At 38.6% G+C, this 24233-nt stretch overlaps 1 protein-coding gene across 1 annotated transcript in view; it reads left to right on the top strand.

The window, feature by feature from the left end:
- LOC126100961 (uncharacterized) overlaps positions 1–24233 on the top strand; it is a 239951-nt gene that overhangs the window by 132180 nt on the left and 83538 nt on the right. The window contains exons 11-15 of the mRNA XM_049911623.1: positions 6616–6783; positions 6926–7091; positions 7190–7305; positions 15802–15897; positions 15997–16207. Coding sequence (XP_049767580.1) covers positions 6616–6783; positions 6926–7091; positions 7190–7305; positions 15802–15897; positions 15997–16207 — 757 coding nt within the window. The remainder of the gene's footprint in view (positions 1–6615; positions 6784–6925; positions 7092–7189; positions 7306–15801; positions 15898–15996; positions 16208–24233) is intronic.

The raw sequence follows: 24233 nt of genomic DNA, 5'->3' as shown, positions 1-24233 counted from the left end.
TTCGATTCCCGGTGGGGTCAGGGATTTTCTCTGCCTCGTGATGGCTGGGTGTTGTGTGCTGTCCTTAGGTTAGTTAGGTTTAAGTAGTTCTAAGTTCTAGGGGACTGATGACCATAGATGTTAAGTCCCATAGTGCTCAGAGCCATTGACATTCTGTTGCACTGACCACTCAGCTACCGGGGGTGGTCAGTGTTTCATAATTATGTGGCCTAATAACCAAAATGATTTTATTCAGAAAAAAAGAATTAGATGGTATTTTTTGTATCTCTGATGCAGTTTTTCGATGGAAAGTGGAACAAATTGTAAGTGACAGAGATAAAAAGGTCCACTGTTAAACTAAAAACATAACAGAAATATTATATTTTCATTCTTTCCACACAGTTTAATAACCAACACATTTTTTATTGAAACTGGAATGATGGAATAGGTCTAGTTCTTCCTGTTTTCACCAAAAGCATTTAAAGATCTCAGGAATTTCCTTAAGTAGAAATGGACTCCTTTAATACTTAGTGCTGGAATAAGAGTCAGAAATTTATTTTTGTTTCAGAGGAATTTCTGTATAGAACTAAGAAGAGAAAACAGCCCATTTCCATGAATACTATATTTTTATTTGGGGGCAAATGATATGGGACTTGTGTGGGAAAATATTCTCAAACAGGCTGTGAAGTTACAACTAGTGCTAATCCATCCATATTGATTATTATTTGAATTAGTTCTAGATTACTTTTTATATAGACTGCATATTAAGAGAAGGTAAGGTACTTTCTAAAAAGACGCTGGTCTTCCTCTTACAGTACTCACCTGGCATTTTTGTCAACTACTTCATACAAAACACTTATGTAACTTTACAGATTTCAGAAAGTATTGTCAGATCTCTACATTCTGAAAAGTTAAAATCTATTTACTATGAACATTATTGTATGCAGAATTTACATCACTCCTTAAGTTACAGAAGGAAAGGCTAGTAAGGCATCTTGCCTGATGTCTGCCAGCAAACGGTTAAAGAATATTTCATTAGAAAGTAAAACTCCATTGTGCACTCTAGACAGGGATGTATAGCTGATAAGGAAATTATTTTCACTTCCAGTATTTTTATTCACCATAAATTGATCATTAGGGTTGCAATACTGGCATGTGAATACAAGAATCTCCAAGGTCCCTAAGATGCTTGCATGAGGTATACAGTTACTAACTTCACCTTCAGTGCCACATTTGTGTAACATAAATACTGTTTTCCTCATGCCTCAGAAAATCATAGCATCGAACAATACTGAAGTTTATCAAAGGTGGCAAGCCACTTCCACCCAGGACTGGGCAGTGGTGGAGGCTTGTGGCAGAGATACAACCAGTGGCAGCTCATTAAAACATTACCAACAAGTCACTTTATTACAACTCATGAAGCTACACTCAGATGTCACAGTGTGGTGGTCATGCAACACATAGTGTGAGGTGAGGCGGGTGCATGCAGCACAGTGTTGGCTGGTGTCTAACAAGCAGGTCTTGATGTATGTGGTCGGCTAGTAGCACATGACCCAGTTAAGTGTGCCCTTCTGCATGCAAGTGGCACCAGTGGTTCAGGAGACAACTAGAGCACTTGAAGGGGATGCTATAAATCCCAGTGGGAAGTTCTCTCTCTGTCAGTGGAGCCACCACAGTTTCCACACCAACATAGAAGAGTAAGTGATGATGATGATGATGATGTTTGGATTATGGGGTGCTCAATTGTGTGGTTATCAGTGCCTATACAGATTCCCAACCTTTTCTCAGTCCAGTCTTGCCACGTCCATGAATGATGATGAAATGATGAGGACAACACAAACACCCAGTCATCTTGAGGCAGGTGAAAATCCCTGAACCCACCGGGAATCGAACCCAGGACACCGTGCTCAGGATGCGAGAATGCGACCGCGAGACCACGAGCTGCAGACGGGGAGTAAGTGGCTATACTGCCCTGATAATGACCTGCTGCTCCCTGGGTAGGAGTCAAGCTACTGCTGGGGCAACCCTGAATTGGCCCACCAGTGAAGCAGCTCCAAGTCCTGGAAGGTGGGCTTGACACTAGTAAATGGTGCGATGTTGGCAGCTGGCCAGGCTTGTGGTGTGAATTTGTTGTCCCATGGTGCAGCAGCACCTGGAGTAGTCTTCTTGTGGCTGTATTTGTACTGCTGTTCTGTGAATATCTGTGTTAAAAAGTCAGAATTGTTTATAAAAGATAGCAGTTCTTTGGTTGAGCAAAGGTATGTTCCTGCAATATTTCTGTGGCCTGCCTAGGAGGGAATGACTTGGCCCATTCTGTAAGACCTCTGCCTCACTACAGTACTGGTAGGTTCATGGTGTCAGGCCTGATCTATCTTGAAATAAATAAACAGCCCTGTCACTGCAACCAGCATCCCACTATCCTGTGCCACTGGCTGCCTGCAGTTTCTGCAATGCTGTACTGCTGTACTTCTATAGAGTTGCCAGAAGCAGTGGGTGGCATCACATTATCCTCCATCCTTTGATGACATAGGCCCCACATCTCCATCCTGCACCAATATACAACATAATTCAACATGCATTGACAACAATGTTCCATTCTAATAAAAATATGCACTCTGTGAATGCCAAGCAATGTGAAACACAATTTCCAATGGGTGCAACTTTACCTTACAATGTTTAGTTCATTTACGATGACAAGATTACATCTTTGTTACACTAATTAACAGTCTTAAACTCTACTGATGCTAGCTGATGGTATGATGGAAAATTCCACTGAACAGGTTCCACAATGAGTTCCAACTTAGGTGGCAACTCTTCCTGTATCTTCTGCAACTCCACCAAGTACTGCTCTGGTGTTACCAGTACTAGACTCAGCTGTCTGTGTGCTGCACAGTGAGTGGTTTCTTATATCCTTGCCTTTACCATCTGCACACCCAAAATGCAACCTGCTACTGTCTGGAACAGCATCACAATTATTATTCTTGTATGCAACACATCTACTCACACTTGCATAGCTCTGAGATCCCAATTTGTGGTGTTAACCAATGCCTTGGAATTCTCTATTACTTCTTTTGTCAATTTCTGAAACATGTGTGTATTATTCAGTACCTCCTTTTCCAGGCTTTACAGCTGTGTGGTATGCTAGTCTTATCAACAATTGCAAATGCAGTTTTCCTCCATTGTAAGACATGTTGCACCACATCTATCACTTACTGCATCTGCTCCTGTAACTGCGTGTAGGACTTATACGTTTATCCGTCTCCTAAAACTTCTCTGAGTACACCTCTGTCCTTTGCTTCCAATGGTAGTCCAGCAAACATATCCTCCAATTTTCTCACCTCATTCGTCATCTCCCAGGAATAATAGACTAGCCTCAGAGCCAACCAGTGACCATATCTTGTCTGGTAAACAGCGCTCTGCTCTCTAGATGCTGACCATGCAGTGCTCCCATTCCATCCTCATCACATAGTTGTAAATCACAGCCATGACTGGAGTTCCCCTTCATCTTTATCCCCAAAGTACAACAATTTGAGAACAAATAGTTGCTGTCATCATTCACACTTTTCACTTCCTCAACCTGAATGCATACAGTAGCCCCTGTGTGGGCCTTGTAATATCATTCACTCATCTGCTAACTTCTTCTTACCTGCTTCTCAGTCAGTACCCTTAGCTGAGTGGTCAGCACATCTGGCAGCCAAGCAGTGGATTCCTCTCCCTGCCCCTGCTGCCATCAGGAAGGGTGGTAGATTGATGCCCAGGTGTTTCTGTAGTAGGCCTGGCCAGAACATTGTTCAGTGGAGTTGCATGGAGCTGAATGCTTCATGGGGTATGAAGAGGCAGGTGACAGCTGACCAGGATGGCAGAGATGAAGTCAATTTTGATTATGCCATAGGCAGCCATGGGCTGAATCACAGCATACATAATGGGATCATGGTGGGTGGAGATCATCCCATGGAACAAGACTGAGTGGCTTCAAACTCAAGGACCAGTAAAGGGCGCCCAGCCAAAAGGAAGAGATGACAACAACAATTTGTGCTGCCAGTAGGCACAGCATGTCCAACAGGCTGCAGTGAGGACAGCCATGAAGTTGCTCCTCTGGCCTGTGGCCTTTAGCTGGGGTGATCCTATAAGTTATTGGAAAACTATGTAGGGTGTTCAGTGCATTCTTGGACACTATTCCCTTATGGTTCTTGAAGGTGTGGATGAAGCATTCTGCATGACTGTGGATGCTGGGTGAAAGGAGTTATAAGAAGGTGCTGAATACTATTTTGGGCACAAAATCATTAAAAATCATGGAAGGTGAATGCCATCCTATTATCTGAAACCAAAATGCTTAGGTTGCCTACAAAAGAAAAAGTGATAGAAATGATTTAGGATATGTGTAACATGAGAGGGAACCGAAGGAAGAAATCAATTGCAGCCAACCACTTGGAGTCCAAAAATGCACCAAAATAATTCTAGGTAGATACTCTTCCATGGCTCTGCAGCATAGGGTCAGCAAGAGAATTGCTAGGAAGGCACAGAACAATGGACCTGATAAGCAGAACATAGGTGGAAAAGGTCCATAATTTCACAGTCAATACTGGACCAGAACATGTGCTGCCATATGAGGCTTTTTGTCTACAGCATATCCCAATATGTAGTGTGCAGGAAATGCAGCACTAATGGCTGAATAGAAGTATAATTGGGGCATGTCAGTGGTCCTCGTCCAAGGCCCACAGCAGAATCTCTTGGTTTAAGTGCAGCTGATTTCACTGTAGCCAGTAAATGTGAAAATTAGACACGGAGTGTGTGTGTGTGGCCACCTGTGTTGCACAAAATGAGTGAGGAGGTGTAATGTCAGGTCCTTGTGGGTGGTAGCCACAGTATCAAGTAAGTCGAGGGGAAAGATAAGATAGCTGAATTGAGCTCAAAGTCAAATGTGAGACACACTAACTCATGTTGGTGAAAAGCTGGGTGAGATCCCATGGAAATCATTACAGCACATCTGTGCTTGCATGTAACACTGCTCCCTGGTATTGGGTAGAATAATTAAAATCAGACAAGTGTAGTGCTCATTGTTGGAGGAATGGACAGTCCAGCCACTAAGTGATGCTTAGGGGAGGGGAGCTAAAGAGAAGCTTTCTGCATATATGCAGTGGGCATGACAATGCCACCAGATGGTACTATAGTTAAAAGCTTAATTAACTCTCTGCAATGCACTGTGTTGAGTTGGAATTTGGAGGTTCTTGTTTCGCTTAGGTTCTTAACAAAAGCAAAACGAGGGTAATGGAATGTAGTTGAATTAAGTCAGGTGATGCTGAGGGAATTAGATTAGGAAATGAGACGCTTAAAGTAGTAAAGGAATTTTGCTATTTGGGGAGCAAAATAACTGATGATGGTCAAAGTAGAGAGGATATAAAATATAGACTGGCAATGGCAAGGAAAGCGTTTCTGAAGAAGAGAAATTTGTTAACATCGAGTATAGATTTAAGTGTCAGGAAGTCGTTTCTGAAAGTATTTGTATGGAGTGTAGCCATGTGTGGAAGTAAAACATGGACAATAAATAGTTTGGACAGGAAGAGAATAGAAGCTTTTGAAATGTGGTGCTACAGAAGAATGCTGAAGATTAGATGGGTAGATCACATAACTAATGAGGGGGTATTGAATAGAATTGGGGAGAAGAGGAGTTTGTGACACAACTTGACAAGAAGAAGGGACCGGTTGGTAAGACATGTTCTGAGGCATCAAGGGATCACAAATTTAGCATTGGAGGGCAGCATGGAGGGTAAAAATCGTAGAGGGAGACCAAAAGATGAATACAATAAGCAGATTCAGAAGGATGTAGGATGCAGTAAGTACTGGGAGATGAAGAAGCTTGCACAGGATAGAGTAGCATGAAGAGCTGCATCAAACCAGTCTTAGGACTGAAGACAACAACAACAACAGGTTCTTGTTCCTCATGTTTTAATTTAATGTAGTCAGTGTTAAGCCACAGGCAGTGATTAGTTGAAATCCCACACCTTTTTTGATAAGGGATGCAAGGTTTCAACTAAACACCACCATTGCCTCCTGTGGACACACAGAAGGCCTCTGTTCAGCCCACAGCTGGGAGTGCTGTGAATACTATGCTCATCCAACTGTGAGAACTTTATAGCTCATGCATAATTCTTGTTCATGGCTTCAATAAATTTTGTCACTGCTGCTGTAATGTCTTGCAGAAGCAATGAAAGGGACTACCACTGTCTGATGGTGTCAAACAGTTATTTCAGTAAAATAATACACAATATTGTCTGGCAGCAAACCTGAGGTGTGTGTTTGCAACACATCCACTGGAAAGCCTAAAAAAATCTTTCAGATTCTGTGCTGTCTAGGTAATAATCATTTGTTTAGTATAAGCACAAAACAGATTGTGGTTGTGAAAGACACAAACAAGAAGGTGATATTTAACCATAAACTCAATATAATTCAGAGCAAAATAAGTAAATGTTATAAAATAATAGGTGTAGTGTTGTAGACTGTACTATGAACCCTAAAATTACTCTCTTTACTTCAGAATGTATACTTATTTAGCACACTAAAAGCTTGCAAGGTGAATCATTTTGCATAATCCTGGATATGCAGTTGTATTACATTCTAATATTCATTTTCCTGTAGATACATGCTACAAAAACTGAAGAATTTCTGGAGGATAAAAATGTTTATGATAAGAATGTTCTACTCCATGCCCTGGAAATACTTGATTCTGAACTGAAACCAGACTACAGACCACCAGATGCTACTCCTGAATATCGCAAACAACTAGCAGAAGGACTATTTTATAAGGTGAAAGTCTTAATTGTGTTAAGTTTTTATATCATAGATACTATTGATACTATTTAACAACCAGCACTGCTGACTGAAATTTTGACTGCTTTGATATATGGAAAACCAAGCTTGACATTTTCTAACCAGTGAAACTCTGTAGTTTGTTCTCAGTATATCCCCAGAAGATGTCTCTGAAAGATTTAAGAGTGGAGGCCAGTTACTGAAGAGACCACTTTCTAGTGGCAAGCAAGTATTTGAGGACAACCAGCAGTACTGGCCTCTTGGAAAAGCAATGCCTAAATTGGAAGCTCTTGTTCAGTGCTCTGGTAACACATTTTGAATACCACATACACAGTGATACCCATGTACATATTCAGTGTACACTGCAATACCCATGTTCTTGAATACTTTCTGTGATTCACAGGTGAAGCAGAATACGTAAATGACATTCCAACAACTTCAAGAGAACTACATGGTGCTTTTGTTGTCACTACTGTGGGAACTGGTACAATACAAAGCATAGATCCTTCCGAAGCCCTGGTATGGTTTATTTATAAACTCATATATTATTACTAAGTTAATTTTAGTTCAGTTATTTGCATATTCTGTGAATTATAATGGTAACGCATTGCTATGAGTTGGAACACATCCATTAGTTCACAAATATAACATTTTAACTATGAAAATATAGCTACATATTAGTTACTTACGGTTTCTAGATCTGTATCCTGGATATATTCAGAAATTGATCTAATGGCTGCTGACCAAACAATAATTGTGCTAATGAATATTAGATAAATGTGTAGTTAGTTCTGAAAAGTCAAATGCTTTCACACAAATTGCTGACTAACCCAAATACAAGGGGTGTTCAGTAAGCAATGCAATGCTTTTTCTTAGACAGTTTCACTTGAAAAAATTTGGAATTTGTTGTGGGACTTCATGGAGTATTCCCACTTCAGCCACTATAGTATCATGAAGTTCCAACAGCTGGTGGCACCATACGTGGCCTTCAAAATGGCGTCTCTAACAGAGACGCATTCCAAGCAAGAAGCCATCACTGAGTTTCTTTTGGCAGAAAACCAGATAATCACTGATATTCATAGGTGCTTGCAGAATGTCTATGGAGTCCTGACAGTGAAAAAAGCATGGAGAATGACTGGGCGAGGCATCTGTCATAATCGCACTATGACTGCGCAAACTTGTCCGATCTCCCCTGTGCTGGCTGGCTGCACACAGCTGTGACTCCTGCAACATTGAAATGTGCAGACTCATTGAAGGTGATCAACAATTCACAGTCAAACACATCACTGCTGAACTGTACATCTCTGTTGATAGTGCAGCAAGACTTTGGCTCTAACTTCACCCAGTACACTGATGCCATGTGGACATACAGGCCCTCCCAGAAAGGTAGCATAATGCCATCACATTAAATGGAGATTGTGTTGATAAATAGGGATTTGTTGCTAGGAGAATGGAGGATAACATGCTTCATTGATATTCTGAACAAAACCAACCTGCTTTAAGGGGGAAAAAAATGTGCTGCATTACTTATCAAATGTCCCTCATAAGATGACATATCTATCACTTTTACAAAAGCTACAGTGTAGTTTAGGAAATGGTGAGAAACAAAGTCTGGCACAATTTTATGGAGTGAACTCATATACTACATGGGTTTCATGAGGAAGCTGCATAAAGTGCAATAAATACAGTCATAGGCTAAGTTGGAAGTCAGATTCATAGATACTTCTAAATTATTATAATGCTTAAGATTTAAGGTACATCCAGACAACATACTCATAAATTTATATATATATCCATCCACACATATACAGACACAAGCAGACATATACAGAGGCAAAGAGTTTGGGCAGAGATGTCAGTCGAGGCGGAAGTGCAGAGGCAAAGATGATGTTGAATGACAGGTGAGATATGAGTGGCGGCAACTTGAAATTAGCGGAGATTGAGGCCTGATGGATAATGGGAAGAGAGAATATATTGAAGAGCAAGTTCCCATCTCCGGAGTTTGGATAGGTTGGTGTTAGTGGGAAGTATCCAGATAACCCGGACAGTGTAACACTGTGCCAAGATGTGCTGGCCGTGCACCAAGGCATGTTTAGCCACAGGGTGATCCTCATTACCAACAAACACTGTCTGCCTGTGTCCATTCATGTGAATGGACAGTTTGTTGCTGGTCATTCCCACATAGAATGCGTCACAGGCAGGTCAGTTGGTAAATCACGTGGGTGCTTTCACACGTGGCTCTGCCTTTGATCGTGTACACCTTCCGGGTTACATGACTGGAGTAGGTGGTGGTGGGAGGGTGCATGGGAGAGGTTTTACACTGGGGGTGGTTACAAGGGTAGGAGCCAGAGGGTAGGGAAGGTGGTTTGGGGATTTCATTGGGATGAACTAAGAGGTTACGAAGGTTAGGTGGACGGCGGAAAGACACTCTTGGTGGAGTGGGTAGGATTTCATGAAGGATGGATCTCATTTCAGGGCAGGATTTGAGGAAGTCGTATCCCTGCTGGAGAGCCACATTCAGAGTCTGATCCAGTCCCGGAAAGTATCCTGTCACAAGTGGGGCACTTTTGTGGTTCTTCTGTGGGAGGTTCTGGGTTTGAAGGGATGAGGAAGTAGCGGCTCTGGTTATTTGCTTCTGTACCAGGTCGGGAGGGTAGTTGTGGGATGCGAAAGCTGTTTTCAGGTTGTTGGTGTAATGGTTCAGGGATTCCGGACTGGAGCAAATTCGTTTGCCACGAAGACCTAGGCTGTAGGGAAGGGACCGTTTGATGTGGAATGGGTGGCAGCTGTCATAATGGAGGTACTGTTGCTTATTGGTGGGTTTGATGTGGACGGACGTGTGAAGCTGGCCATTGGACAGGTGGAGGTCAACATCTGAAGTTTAAAAGGGAAACATATATCTAAAACATATATCTAAAAAGAAAGATGATGAGGCTTACCAAACAAAAGCGCTGGCAGGTCGATAGACCCACAAACAAACACAAACATACACACAAAATTCAAGCTTTCGCAACAAATGGTTGCTTCGTCAGGAAAGAGGGAAGGAGAGGGAAAGACGAAAGGATTTGGGATTTAAGGGAGAGGGTAAGGAGTCATTCCAATCCCGGGAGCAGAAAGACTTACCTTAGGGGGAATAAAGGACAGGTATACACTTGCACACACACACATATCCATCCGCATACACACAGACACAAGCAGACATTTGTAAAGGCAAAGAGTTTGGGCAAACTCTTTCTGCTCCCGGGATTGGAATGACTCCTTACCCTCTCCCTTAAAACACAAATCCTTTCGTCTTTCCCTCTCCTTCCCTCTTTCCTGACGAGGCAACCGTTGGTTGCGAAAGCTAGAATTTTGTGTGTTTGTTTGTGTGTCTATCGACCTGCCAGCGCTTTTGTTTGGTAAGTCTCGTCATCTTTCTTTTTAGATATATTTTTTCCACGTGGAATGTTTCCCTCTATTATATATATATTTTAAACTTCAGACATGTCATTATAATCTTATTACTATTAGTATTAGCATTTCTTTTTTGGGCAGGTGGTGGAGGTACAATGTATTAAGAATACAATGCTGCCTCCTTCATCTTTGCAGTAAGTAGATTCCTCTTAACCTAGAGACTGAGTTCCCCCCCCCCCCCCCCGTTCTTGTCGCCACCACCACCACCCCCACCACCCCCACCACCCCCACCCCTTTCCAACCTCCACTAACCTTTCCTGTTTTCCTCTCCAAAGAAGGAACATATCATTCTGAAACCTAGAAATAGTGTTTCCTGTTTAAGTATTTCTTTTGACAGTACTGGAAGTTGTTGTTCTCGAAGACAAATCCAGCCAGGCTTCTGTTTCTTTTGAAGTTTATAATTTGAACAAGTGCACCTCTTAAGAAATCCTTTGTGCATAACACCAAGGCTCCAAACATTGTATTGGATGATGTTGAATCTTCAGAATATTCTTCCACAATACTTATTCATAAACCCCAAGCAACGTTGGTAACTGTTGGGGGAAGAACTCAAGAGGTCATTGATTGTGATATTTATCAAAGTATAGAGCTGGAAATCAATTATCTTGAGTATTGGCAACTGGGCAACAGCACACTTTGTTGAAAAGTGATGAGAGCAGGGTGCTGGATGGGCTGCCAAATATAATGATACAAATTAATGGATTTCTTACCTCTCATTTTGAGTTGTCCCCTATGACAAACACACCAGAATTTCTGGTATGAGACTAAATGTGTTTGTGAGGCTAGGCTTATTTTTTCTACTAATTAAGTTATAACTTTTGTTTACGATGATGATGCTCATTAAGTGTTTGCAGAGACTATACATCTAAAGTCATCAGTCTCTTTGTCATCCTCCAGGACAGAATCTGTGCACTCCATCTTTCTGCATCCATGTGCAAATGTGAGAATGTTTTCAAAATGTTTCCATACATGTATGTGAAGTGGAATGTGGGTATCAGATCAGAATTTATCTATTGGAATGTGGAAAGCCACTTAAAAACCACATCTAGGCTGGCCATCTCACTAGTCCTCATTGTCAATCTGTGAAGCAGGTTCCATCCAGGTCAGGATTGCCTCCCCAAGTCTCAGAAATGGCTAAGACTGACCAGTGTAGAAATCCCCTGCTGTATGAGACCCAGATTTTTCATTATTAGTCCTACGCAGCCACAAACACTGCATCTAATCTCAAGCTTCTTAAGAATCCTTCAGTTTTTGGTGATACTTTGTTGATACAGCAGTCTGTTTGGACCGTCCAATTGTTACTGCTGCATCCTCTGATTCAAAGGCATTGATCAAAATATACATCAGTTATGTTGTTCAAAGAACCATTATGCCCAAAAATTGAGTTGTCTCTACTTATAAATGTTCTGGAACCAAACTATGTTGAACTGTATTTGGAGATCTTCTGCAATTTACTGTGGTGGGAGGGGAGATGACAGCATGTTGCCTGGAGACACAGGTCTGAGTGTGTATGCTTCTGGTAATCCAAATGGTCTAAAGAGCTGTTTCATCTTCTCTGTTTAGGACATCAATATAAAGAAGATCTACCTTTCTGTTCACCTGCATGTTGATATTGTCCTTAATTATGGTAACAAACTGATGTGTATGTGTTTATTGATTATGAAATAGTTTTCAATTTGCAAATTAATTTTGCATAAAACCAGAATTTACTGGCATTCTATGAAAGATCTTTTGGTTGAAGGGTGGATATTGTGTGATCGACAAACATGAATGATCAAATTTTATGCTACTTCATCCCTGATGGATCTTGCTGAAGATGTGGCTGTTGTTCATTCAGATACCATTGAGAGAGGCCACATGCAAGTTTTAAGATTTTAACTTCTATTTTGAAGGCAACTTGAGCTATGATTTAATGTGTAGATGATTTCTAGCAGTTCTATCGTTCTACATAGGATTAGAATTCTCATGGTTTTTTTTCTGAGAGATTTTTTACTAATGTCTCATGGAATTTGCTATAGGGATCACATATAAATCTCTTCACAGATAAAAGATTTGCTGTTTAAGTTTGCTTGTCAATCTTCCAGCAGTATCTTTGAATGGTATGGTACAGTGTCAGAAGTATAAGACCTTTTCTTGGAAACTATTACATTACATGGTTCAACATTTTGGTTGTCATTTCCTGTACTCAAGATATATAATTAACAGAATCTGGTAAATGGTTAATTGATTTATATTTTTAATCATAATCTATTTGTAATGCTCACAGAGACATTCTGAAGATAAATGAGTCTTTATAGCAAAGTGTTTCCTGAACACTTTGTTTAATGTTGTTCGTAAAACTTGTATCCTGTGTATATACCTGATCTTCATGATTCAGTATGTTGAGGGGAAGTTGATCCTAAAAGATACCTTATCAGGGCTGTGCATTAATCTGTGGATCTGAGATATCATTACAACTGTAAACGTAAGTATTAAGTAAAGATCAATATTTACATATGTTCTGGACATACTCCATAGAGAAGTCATGTATGATACTTATACTTAGTATACTGTACTGTAGTTGATTTGACTTAAGTTGATCCTTGATGGCTGCAGTGGGCTTGGCACAGCAGCTTTATGCACTTATCTCAACCACTAACATAACATGACTCAATGTTGGTACTGATCAGTATGCAGCTGTTTTCACTTGCAGTTTGTGTTTAGCAGTTGAAAGCTAGTATAAGTGTTGCAGGTGTCTTCTTATGCATTTCTACGTGTGCAAATAAAGTTCAGATCACAATGCAAAAGTTAGTGTCCTTTATTTTCTCCCTGTTTCATTGGTGTGAGTTCAGACTTCCAGCCACAGTATATTTGTGGATAAATATATCTGTACTCTAGAAAATTGTCCCTGTGAAATTAGATTCATACATTTGCTTTTTCAAGATAACTTCTCCAAACAGAAGGGAATAACTTCTCCAAACAGAAGGGATTACTTTGCTAGATAGCTACATTACCAATTAATGGACATAATTTAGTTTTTCATCTACCAAAAAAATTAAGATACACATCCTTTGTAGCTGGAAAATCTAAGCTTGACTTTTAAAAAAATGTATGAAAACTCTGTCTGAGGTAGCATTGTCTTTACTTGTGATAAATTGACCAACAGTTTAAATAACATCACTTATCTCGTGTCGACTGATTAATATTTCCAGAACCCAACATCTACACCCCAAAACAATTGGTTCTTTTGAATGCCACCTGTTGCTCTCCTAGTCATTGATCGCTAGCTTTCAGATAGCTCCATATAAACTCTGCTCATAGTAGGTGCACAGATTTCTGACAGTACCTATGTTTTGATAGTTGCCACTGATTCCACATCAAATAGCTCCTAACCTACAGCCTTAGCACCTGTAAATGCTGCATTTGCAATCAGAAGCTGGAGTTGGCTAAATACACAGATAAACTCGCTACAGCCTGCACACACAAAGATCCTGCTCAGCTCATCCAGAAACAGAGTATGCCATTTCTTCCTGTGACAGAAACTAAAGATTAACCAGTCATTGGCTGACTCTCCCATCATCACCCAGATATTGAAAGGGAAAAGAAGATAAACAGGAGCAACATTGTTCATCAGGATTCTGATTACTTCTCATGCAATATGCTAATTCCCCCCTGTACCAACCTTACCATTTTTGCACCACACGGGGCATTCCCCAGTGGAAAACTGAGGTGTAATACCCATCCAGTACTCCAATCCACTGCCTCCTGTTGTAATCAAGCCACACATAGTTTCTATCCTATAAAAGGAATGACCATGGCTGAAATTAGCCACATCATATACCAGCATTGTTGCAGTTACTTTGCATCCTAAGTTGGAATGAAAAACTAGCCTTTTATCTACCCACATGAATGGCCACTGCTAATAATTGGTTAATGGCAAACTTGAGCACTCAGCTGCTGAATATGCTGCACCCCCCCCCCCCCCTGCCCTGCACCCGTTCTCTCTCTCTCTCTCTCTCTCTCTCTCTCTCTCTCTCTCTCTCTCTCTCTCTCTCCCTCCCTGCCTCTCAGTTTTGTGATGTTACCAGGCTCCTTGGGTGCATACAATGGAACCAGGCAATGACCAATTACTAAACCTGTAAATATGATAGCAAAACGTAAATGTTATTAAAAATGCACAGCCAGTACCAGTACATAGTAAATTCTTTAGTAAGAGCAAAGAAATAATATCGTTCTGGACTTCCAGCACATCTGGAAGAAATGCCACCATCTTACCCACACTTGGTAATACTATATCATGAGTGAGTACACTTTCCCAAAAGCTGAGTGGCATACAACTATCTAAGAAAGTACAACTATCTAAGAAAGAAATATATCTATACCTGAGACAGAATCAAGAAAGGAATATAACTGAAAAGATAAAAGCTTTAGATAAGACAGAACATTGTGTTGCAAAGCATCCACAGCAAAAATTTGTCCACTTCTGCCCATTCTAACTAGTACCTAATTATATGTGACAAAATAGCTACAAACAAAAACAAGCAAAAGATCAGTGTGACACACACTAATATTTGTAGACAGTGTGGGTATGTAGACACTTTGATCTGTAGATAACTTCATTAAAATGCTAACTGCATCTTAAAAAAATGCTTAGAGGGTGTCCAGCAAAGTTAGGTAAAATATCATGTGCACCAATAAAAATGACTAAATTTATTGCACCCAGAAAACTGAGACATGCCAAAATAAATATACATTGACAATGTGGATCTTGGCTCACACAGCATCTTGCAAAATAGATTTTGCAAAATCTATCCTGGAGAGGAATAAAACATGTCCTAGAAACATAATCTATTTAAAAAATCCTGTGCACTGGATATGATGAATCAAATGACAGCTGGCTCAAAACAATGTTACATTAGCAAAAGAAAAGAAAGGAAGATACAGATGTATCTAGATCAAAAGGGAATGTTAACTGGTGTTTTGCATTTTACTTTTTTTATTTGGTACCTTCTTATACATTAAAAAAAAGTTATTAGGACTACTATTCCAAGTCTTAAGCATTTTTATCAGAAAAAGAAAAACCGTCTTGCATGTATTATTGTTGTTGAATGGCACACCCTTGTCAGATATGTCACTCTACAACACAGGAAGCTGGAACAACAGTCAGTTAAGACTGAAATGTTCAGAGCATCCAAGTACTATGTTCTTAATCAGTATCAGCCAGTGATCAAAGTGCCAAGTTTCCATTCATATTACGGAAAAAACTACAAATATTAAGCCAAAATTGTTGTGTTTCTTTTTATTGTCCCTCCAACCACTCCTTACTATATCTATCTTTTCCCATCCCAGCTAACACATTTTCTTTCTTCCACTTCCATAAACTTGAAACAACTCATAAACAGTCAATATTGAAGCATTTGCGAGGTTGTGTGGTTGTGTTTCAAGTATGACAGCGTGTGCTTGCACTAAAAAAGTGGTATGTAGCTTGGAAGTTAGTCAAATCTGTGTAGAGCATTACCTTTCCTAATATTTACTTACTTATGATACATGAAATACTGTATGTTGTTCTTTATGGTGTTTCAGAGTCTACCTGGTGTTGTAGCTTATTATGATGCCAAAGACATACCAGGTAACAATGTATTTACTTCAGCAACAGTAGGACTTGTTGGAGATGAAGAGGTTAGTCAATATAAGTTTAAAAATTCAAGACATAACAAACAAAAAAATAACAAACCTACAGTGTTAATGATATTGGAATACTTTTTTTTCTGCCTCCAGATATTCTGCTCTGGGACAGTAAAATTCAATGGTCAGATTGTTGGCATTATTCTTGCTACATCACATAATACTGCTACTCAGGCAGCTGAACTTGTAAAAATTGAGTACACATCTGTCAAGAAACCTATGATTCACTTGAGGGATGCTGCAAAATCAGGTGATCCTGAGAGAGTTTTTGTAGCAGCTGTAATGGAACCAACAGATACATCAAGTAAGCACTAATATCGGTTTACTTATATTCATTCTAAATATAATAGATGCAGTAAGAGGTAACTATATATTATCAGTTTCTTGATGAGTAATTCCTCTCAAGTTATGGGCTTGTTTTGATGATCAGTCTTGTTTTGGTGATCAGCTATGATATACAGTTTTGGAACTGTAAGGGCTCTGTGTGGACACTGAAGCAAAAAAGATCACTGACCAACACATCCATGTAGAGTCGTGGAACCTCTGCACTTTGGACAGGCAGTTCACACTGGACGATTTGTCAGATCTGGCTTCTTGAAAACTGTGTGTTGAGTTTATTTAATATAAAGCCCTGAATCCAGTCACAAAATTGATCCAATACTTGAAAAACTCATATTTTGTGTACTAAATGAAAGTTCAGAACTGTTTTCTGGAAATGAAGGAATGCAGTACTAACTTGGACACCATTGTCTCTGTCACACTTGTTCTCATGGGTAATCAGAGTGAACTACATTTTGTAAGATCTCTGTATGGGGAATCCACTGACATTTATAGAGGAAATTTCCATTCTTCAAAAATGGCATAATGTGTAAGCACAGAATATGTTTTCTTTTATTTGTTATCTGAGTCATCAGTCTTCTAAGTGGTTTGATGCAGCCCATCATGAATTCCTCTCCTGTGACCTCTTCAACTCAAAGTAGCACTTGCAACCTATGTCCTCAATTATTTGCTGAATTTATTGCAATATTTGTCTTGCTCTACAGTTTTTACCCTCAACAGCTCCCACTAATACTACAGAAGTTATTCGCTAATGTCTTAACAGATGGCCTATCATCCTGTCCATTCTTCTTGTCAGTGTTTTCCATATATTCCTTTCCTCTCTGATTCTGTGCAGAATCTCCTTATTCCTTACCTTACCAGTCAACCTAATTTCTAGCATTCATCTATAGCACCACATCTCAAATGCTTTGTTTCTCTTCTGTTCTGGTTTTCCAACAGTCCATGTTTCATTAGCATACAATGCTGTGCTCCAAACATAAATTCTCCGATATTTCTTCCTCAAATTAAGGCCAGTTTTTTTATACTAGCAGACATCTCTTGTTCAGGAATCCCCTTCTTGTCAGTGCTAGTCTGATTTTGATGTCCTCCTTGCTCTGTCTGTCATTGGTAATTTTGCTGCCTCGGTAGCAAGAGCCCTTATCTTCAAGTACTTCATGACCATCAATCCTGATGTTAAGTTTCTCACTGTTCTCATTTCTGATATTTCTCATTACTTTAATCTTTCTTCAGTTTACTTTCAATCTATATTCCATACTCTTTAGACAGTTCATTCCATTCAGGAGAGCATGTAATTCTTCTTCACTTTCACTGAGGGTAGCAATGTCATCAGCAAACCATATCATTGATATCCTTTCACCTTGAATTTTAATTCCACTCCTGAATCTTTCTTTTATTTCCCTCATTGCTTCTTCACTGTATAGTTTGAACAGCCCTGTCTTACACCCTTTTTAATCCAGGCATTTTGTGGTCTTGGTCTTCCACTCTTTTATTATTTGCTTTTGGTTCTTATACGTATTGTATATTACCTGTCTCTCCCTATAGTTTACCTCTAATTTCCTCAGAATTTCAAATATCTTGCGCCATTTGACATTATTGAATGTTTTTTCCAGGTCCACAAATCCTATGAAAGTGTCTTTATTTTTCGTTATCCTTGCTTCCATTATCAACCACAATGTCTGAACTGCCTCTCTGGTATCAATGGTACAGGCCTGTAACTATGAACATCTGTCTGACAACCTATGGTAAATTGCTGCTAGAAGGGGAGCAAATTTTTTTTGTTTGATCTGTGCAGGATCTCACATGCATCTCACATTGTCCACATGCCTTTCCAGTTTTGAACAAGTTTTTATCTGGCATTTTGGCATTTGTATGATGATAAGGAGGAACTGTAATATGATCTTCACAGTAAAACAATTTTGGAAGATGTATTTCAGTATTTTGGCATCCTGTCATCTTCTGTTTCATACCCAGTATGGTCACTGAGCAACCAAACAGATGATTTCCATCCTCTCACTGAATTTATGTGAGACCAAACTTCTAAGGATTTTTCTCTCAAATTGCTTGGCAAAACTGTGTTTTCAAATCATTGAAAACTTCCTGTATTGTTCTGCTTATACTTATTTAGGCTTTGTTTATCCTTTGTTTGTAAACCAGGTTTTGACTTCAGTTAATTCTGTGATAAAGCTCCTCTTGCTTTTTAGTAACTTTCCAAAATGTCTACTCAATAATGGTGAGTCTTTCCTGCCCCTCAAAACCTTGCTCAGCATATACAAGTCTAGAGTCTATTGAATAATGCTTCTGATTTTATCAATTTATGCTCCACACCTTCATCCTCAGAGCTGAATATGTGATGTTTATTACTTAAAAAAAACTAAAATTGGTACAATGTAAACATATTTTTCAAGCTTTTGAAACATTCTTTGAAACAACTCTAGTAATTAACACAATAACAGCCTTATAATCACAGATGCCTTCCTCTGGATTAAGTGATCAAAAACTTTGGGTCTTTTAGGTTCCAAGAAATTAAAGGTGCAGCTCTCACAAGTTGTTTCACTCTCTGTTAGAAGTAATTTTCATATTAATGCTTTCATAAAAATTTTATATGAACCCCTAACGCCAATTTTACTTTCATGACTCTCATTATATAGCTGGCAAAGTATCACAATATTTTCAAAGTTTTCTTGGAAGTCACCTGCTACCATGGCTGCTGAGGCATGTGTTCTGAAAAAGCATCATATTACAATATCTGACTCACCTTTGATGCTTACCTTCTGCTACCCAAGTAGCTACTTTGTTTGTGTACTGTACATGTTTGACCTACCGATGGGCACTGTACAATTCTCCACCCAATAGCAGAGATCAAAAACTACATCTGTTATCAATGCTGAGTTGTCTGAGCCTCAGTTTTATACATTCCACTTGGCTACAAAACAGAGGACCATGATCAATTCTGGGCATGGTGCTGCAAATGCTGCCTTCACCAATTCAGAACCAAGGCAGCAAGTGTCTTTTGTACCAACATGAGCTGCTATTTACAGCTGGTTGCACTCAGTGTATTCATTGACACAATCTCCTCCAAATCTCAGATGAGTTCTCCTGGATAGCATTGTGAATGAATATGGGCTCCCTCCCAGCCTGTGTAATATTACCCTGAGGGGGCTCCATTATCTGCCTTATGTGGAGCTCCCAGTGGTTAACATACCCACCTTCTCTGCTTATGTGGACCAGGGAGGAAAATCAACCACCAATTCAATAAATTGGCTCAAATGTGTGATCAACACTGGACTGCATCTCAGACGTGTTCTCAAGGCACAAGAGGCAACCATGTAGCTAGTTTCCACATTTACATTCCACACAGAGTTATGCAATCTCACAATGTCTGTCCACTATGTAAAACTACATAAAACAATGAAAAGAAAGGTGCTAAGCAAAGCAGCTAGAGGCCTATTGTGAAAATACTATCAGTTGCAAAAAGAAATCTGCAATACATAAATATGGTACACATAGTCTGCACTGCTTAAATATGGTACACATAAAATATAAACAAGAAAAAATAAAAATAAGCATTAAAATCTACAATACATTGTCAACTTACATAAAGCTAATAATCTCAAAAGAAACAAACTATTACAACAAAATTAATACTGTAACACTGCTGAAAACAGATAAAGTACCCAAAATTGGAAAGAATGAAGCCAAATAAAAAATGATACATACATGTGTCCATTCTGCCACCTATCAAAATAATTTGTTTGGAAAATTCTGTTTTTGTATACAAGTGATGTTTAAAGTTAACCAAATTTGATGACTAAGTATGCATTAATGGCTTAAAAATTGATATCATATATTCAACAGACAAGGTCGGCCTGTACGATTTTGTGCTGTACATGTCCCTTCACGCTTCCACTTCACTATCGTATTGGGAACAGTGGACCTAGGGGTGTTTAGGAGTGTGAAAATCTCACATGAAGACATATGACACAAGTGACACCCAATCACCTACCTGACCATGTTCGCAGCCGTGAGTTCTGCGGAGCGCCCCATTCTGCTCTCTCACGATGTCGTGGCAGAGGCACAATGTACCTACTATGAAAAATGTATGTTTTTGTGGTGACTGGATACTTTTGATCACATAGTGTATATTTTTCCCATAGTCTTCAACAAAGTGTAAATATAGAGTTTCAATGAAGTGATTAAAACACAGTGAAATGTAACAGTATACACCCTTGACACAGGCAACATGTGGTCAATCTACATAACACAGTGTAATCTACCCCTCCCTCCTTTGTTGTCACAACTGTGTTTATGGTTAAGTCTTTTCATAAGATCTGAGAGGAATAAGATTTACAATAAACTTTTTACTTATCTTCTTTTCTCATGCAGTTGGCTCCAATTCTTCATGTCTAAGGGTCCGATTCTTGAAGCTGAAATTTTCACATTTTAGGTTATTCTATTCCAATTGATGTAAATAATTTTGAAAAATACGTGTGCAGACTTTTTATTTTTTTATGTTTATTTGCTTCACATTTTACTGTATGACACTGCCTTTTGAATTCTCGCATTAACAAAGTCAAAATTACATTGTTCATTTAAAATACGAAATCAAGTCTGATCACATCAGAGCCATGCCCACTACTACCTCCTGTAATGCACCTCTTTCTCCAGGGGACAAATATTAATTATTATCAGTAGTACTATATTAAGCTACAAATTATCATTTTAAACCTGTGTGGTCTCCCTGGTGTGCCTAGTTGACCACCAGTCCCCGTCACGCTGCTCATTCTAACAACAGAGTACATACGGAGTTGAAGACATGGAGAAAGATAGGTAACATCGCAATTTGAATTTAGAGTAATATAACTTTCTTACCTTTATTGGTCGTTGTTGCACGCTCGTCATCCAGTGATGAATCTCGCCATCAACTGTTTGTTAAATCAATTTGAGGTCCAGGGTGTGTATTTTGTTCCATAAGAACTGACACATAGTTAAACTTCCAACTTTTATTTTATAAATGCTGATCATGATGATATCCAATAACTTTCAGTGTAACAGCTTTTCCAATACATCATTTCGTTCCCTCTATCCATAGCCTTCTCAAAGCATGCGTATTAAAAGACGTCTCAACACCCACTCCCCATTGTCTCTACACCCGCCAACAACCGGCTCCTGTTCACAGAGCTTACAAACTGTCCAGTACTGCCAACCTTGGTTGTATATTGATATTTTACACATCGCACATATACATATATGAAAAACATAGTATGAAAAATGAAAAGTGTTTATAATATAGTTATGTGATAGTATACCTCATTATTGTCATCATATTAACAGTTTTGTAACAAAATAATAATATTTCTCTTTATGTTTACGTAGTTAATGTTCACTTGCTCCTTCAAGTTCATTGACAGCATTGCACACCTCGCCAGCCGGTGGTATCGGTAGCTTCAGTAGTCCGTTACATTACACTCCTCACTCTGCGGTAATAGCAATGTTCCTAAGGGCTTACAATTTTTGTTGACAAATGAATTTATAGTACTTTATACTATCATTTTATAAATGAATTCAGAAATAAACATAATAAACAGTACCATATTGTGTAATTAATAACAGAAATTTCAAGTGTGTCAAATATTTCATACTTTCAAACGTTTCTAAAAAAATAATTTTGACTGTAAATTCAGAGCTAGTACTTATCAATTGTAACAACGAAAACAACATAATTCCTTTTGATAGATTTTAGCTTGAAATGTAACAGATTGTGTATAAAATTATATGAAATTATTCAGAAAAACAGCTGAGATAGTACTGACTCGTCTAAATTCCAAAAATATTTCTGGCATTGACTACTTCTGTTGAGGAAAAGTAATGCTAGAGGAGGATGTCCCTTTACAATATCCCCCCTTGCAAAATATGGAAATAATGTGTTTACAATATTTTTTGACCTACTGGTTTTCCAAACAGTGTACAAAACGATGCCAATAGATAGTATACAGGTTTATAGAAGTATCTGATACGTAACATATTGCAGAAAACATAAGGAAAAATATCTACTATACGAGACACAATTTATACACATATGAAGACATTCAGATTTTCAGATCTGTGGGACAGTCTGTCCAAGACAACTGATACAAAGTCAAAACTACAACATTACAACATTAAACTATAGAGACAAGCTGATATGTTGTAAATTACATGGATTACAAATTGAATGTTTGCATCTATAAAGTCACACCTTCAAAATCTTCAAAAGAGAAGAAAAAAAGTCATAACCTAAATTTACAACAAGTGAGCCAACTCAAAAAACTCACAATCACAGGTACAGACCAGAAGAATATACTCAATCATGAGTAGATATATAGCACAAAATCAATCAACCACATAAATCAGAGTATGCAAGGATATGTTGACTCATGAAAGGACAAAATAATGAAAAAATATTGGGGCCTAAGCTTACGATGTGGAGACTGACCCATGAATCCAAACCACACTGGGTACACACAACAAAAAAAATGTTTCTACATAACAAACTGAATAAAGTTCACAATACTACATCATCAATAAGTTCAATTATATATAAAAAGTAAATATAGGAAGTACCTAGCCTCAATCAGTAGCTGCATGCTCTCCTTGAGTACACACCCACAGTCGCGATGAGCAGGGATACTCAAAACAGAGTTAAGCAGGAGTTTGCCCACAACTCAAGTTCCAATAAGATACAGTAATGTAGTACTCAGGATAAATACAGGTAATCATAGTCATAAATAACTTTGAATGATGACATAATTGAGTAGCTTGAGGACCAAAATCAGTGTGTGAAATCAGGAATACATACATCTTGTTATATTGTCTATACTCATAAATGTCTCCCACACTATTTGCTAATTGTTCATACGAACTATCATATGTATGTAGAGGCCTATCAGATTTATTTACAGTTGATAAAAAATACATACTAATTTAAAGTTACAAATTGTATTGGGAAGTTAATCCCCCCACTTGAAAAAACATACATTTATGCGGGATAACACTGTCCATATCAATGATGACATTTCTAAACAAATAGTTCCATGAATTCTTCATATAGGATAATTTATTGGCTAACAATTTACAAATGTCAGTTACAACACTGATGTGGTTGACAGATACTTGAGTACATTACCAGTAAGTTGCCTGGGCCAGTATGGGTGCAGCCATACAGGAGTGTGGGAGTGGATCCTTCCACATCTTTGAGTTTTCTCCCTAGATTTATCATCACATGCTCTAACAGATAGGTAACTTCCTGTCTAGCTTTGACATGAAATCCTGAAACATTGTTTTGAGTACTAAGTATGCTGTTAAATACCTCCCTCACATCACATGACATATGCTCTGCCTATTTATATTGAAAAAAAAAAAAAAAACAAGCACACAGGTTTTACATCAGACTGGATTAAAAAGTGTTCACATATGAAACTTTCATAAACAGAGCTGAATGCAATGGAAAAAATGAACTAGGAAGGTGACACACACAGATATACTAAGATGCTATTCCTAATTTTTACAGTACAACATATGAAAATTTACTACTAGGTTTTAATGGCATTGTCCTATTTCCTAATTGTAAAAGGTTCTACTCATTTAGTATCATGCATATACGTATCAGATTCTAAAGTACAGATTTATTACAAAACATAATTATATAGTTGTATGAGCCTGCAAAAATAGTGTATATTTTCTTCCAGACTAGGGATCATTATGTATCCATGTTCAAAAGTCTTGTCTTTCATACTAAAAGTTAACAATACTTGAGATTCTGACAATTTTCTTTGCTTACCAGTAGCTCCTCTTATCTTTACACATACAATGGTCATTTCCATAAAATTTCTTACTATACTTGATCTTGTCTCTAAATTGTTCAGATATACCACAAATCAGGCTACCTGTATCAATCAAACAGTTCCCTTCCCAATGATCAATCTTAATTTTAATGTAAGGACACTCAAAATCTA

Source organism: Schistocerca cancellata, chromosome 9 (genome assembly GCF_023864275.1).
Source record: "Schistocerca cancellata isolate TAMUIC-IGC-003103 chromosome 9, iqSchCanc2.1, whole genome shotgun sequence".
NCBI classification, from domain to species: Eukaryota; Metazoa; Arthropoda; class Insecta; order Orthoptera; family Acrididae; genus Schistocerca; species Schistocerca cancellata.
Note: the sequence above shows the minus strand (reverse complement) of the source record. Positions and strands in the feature narration are given on the sequence as shown.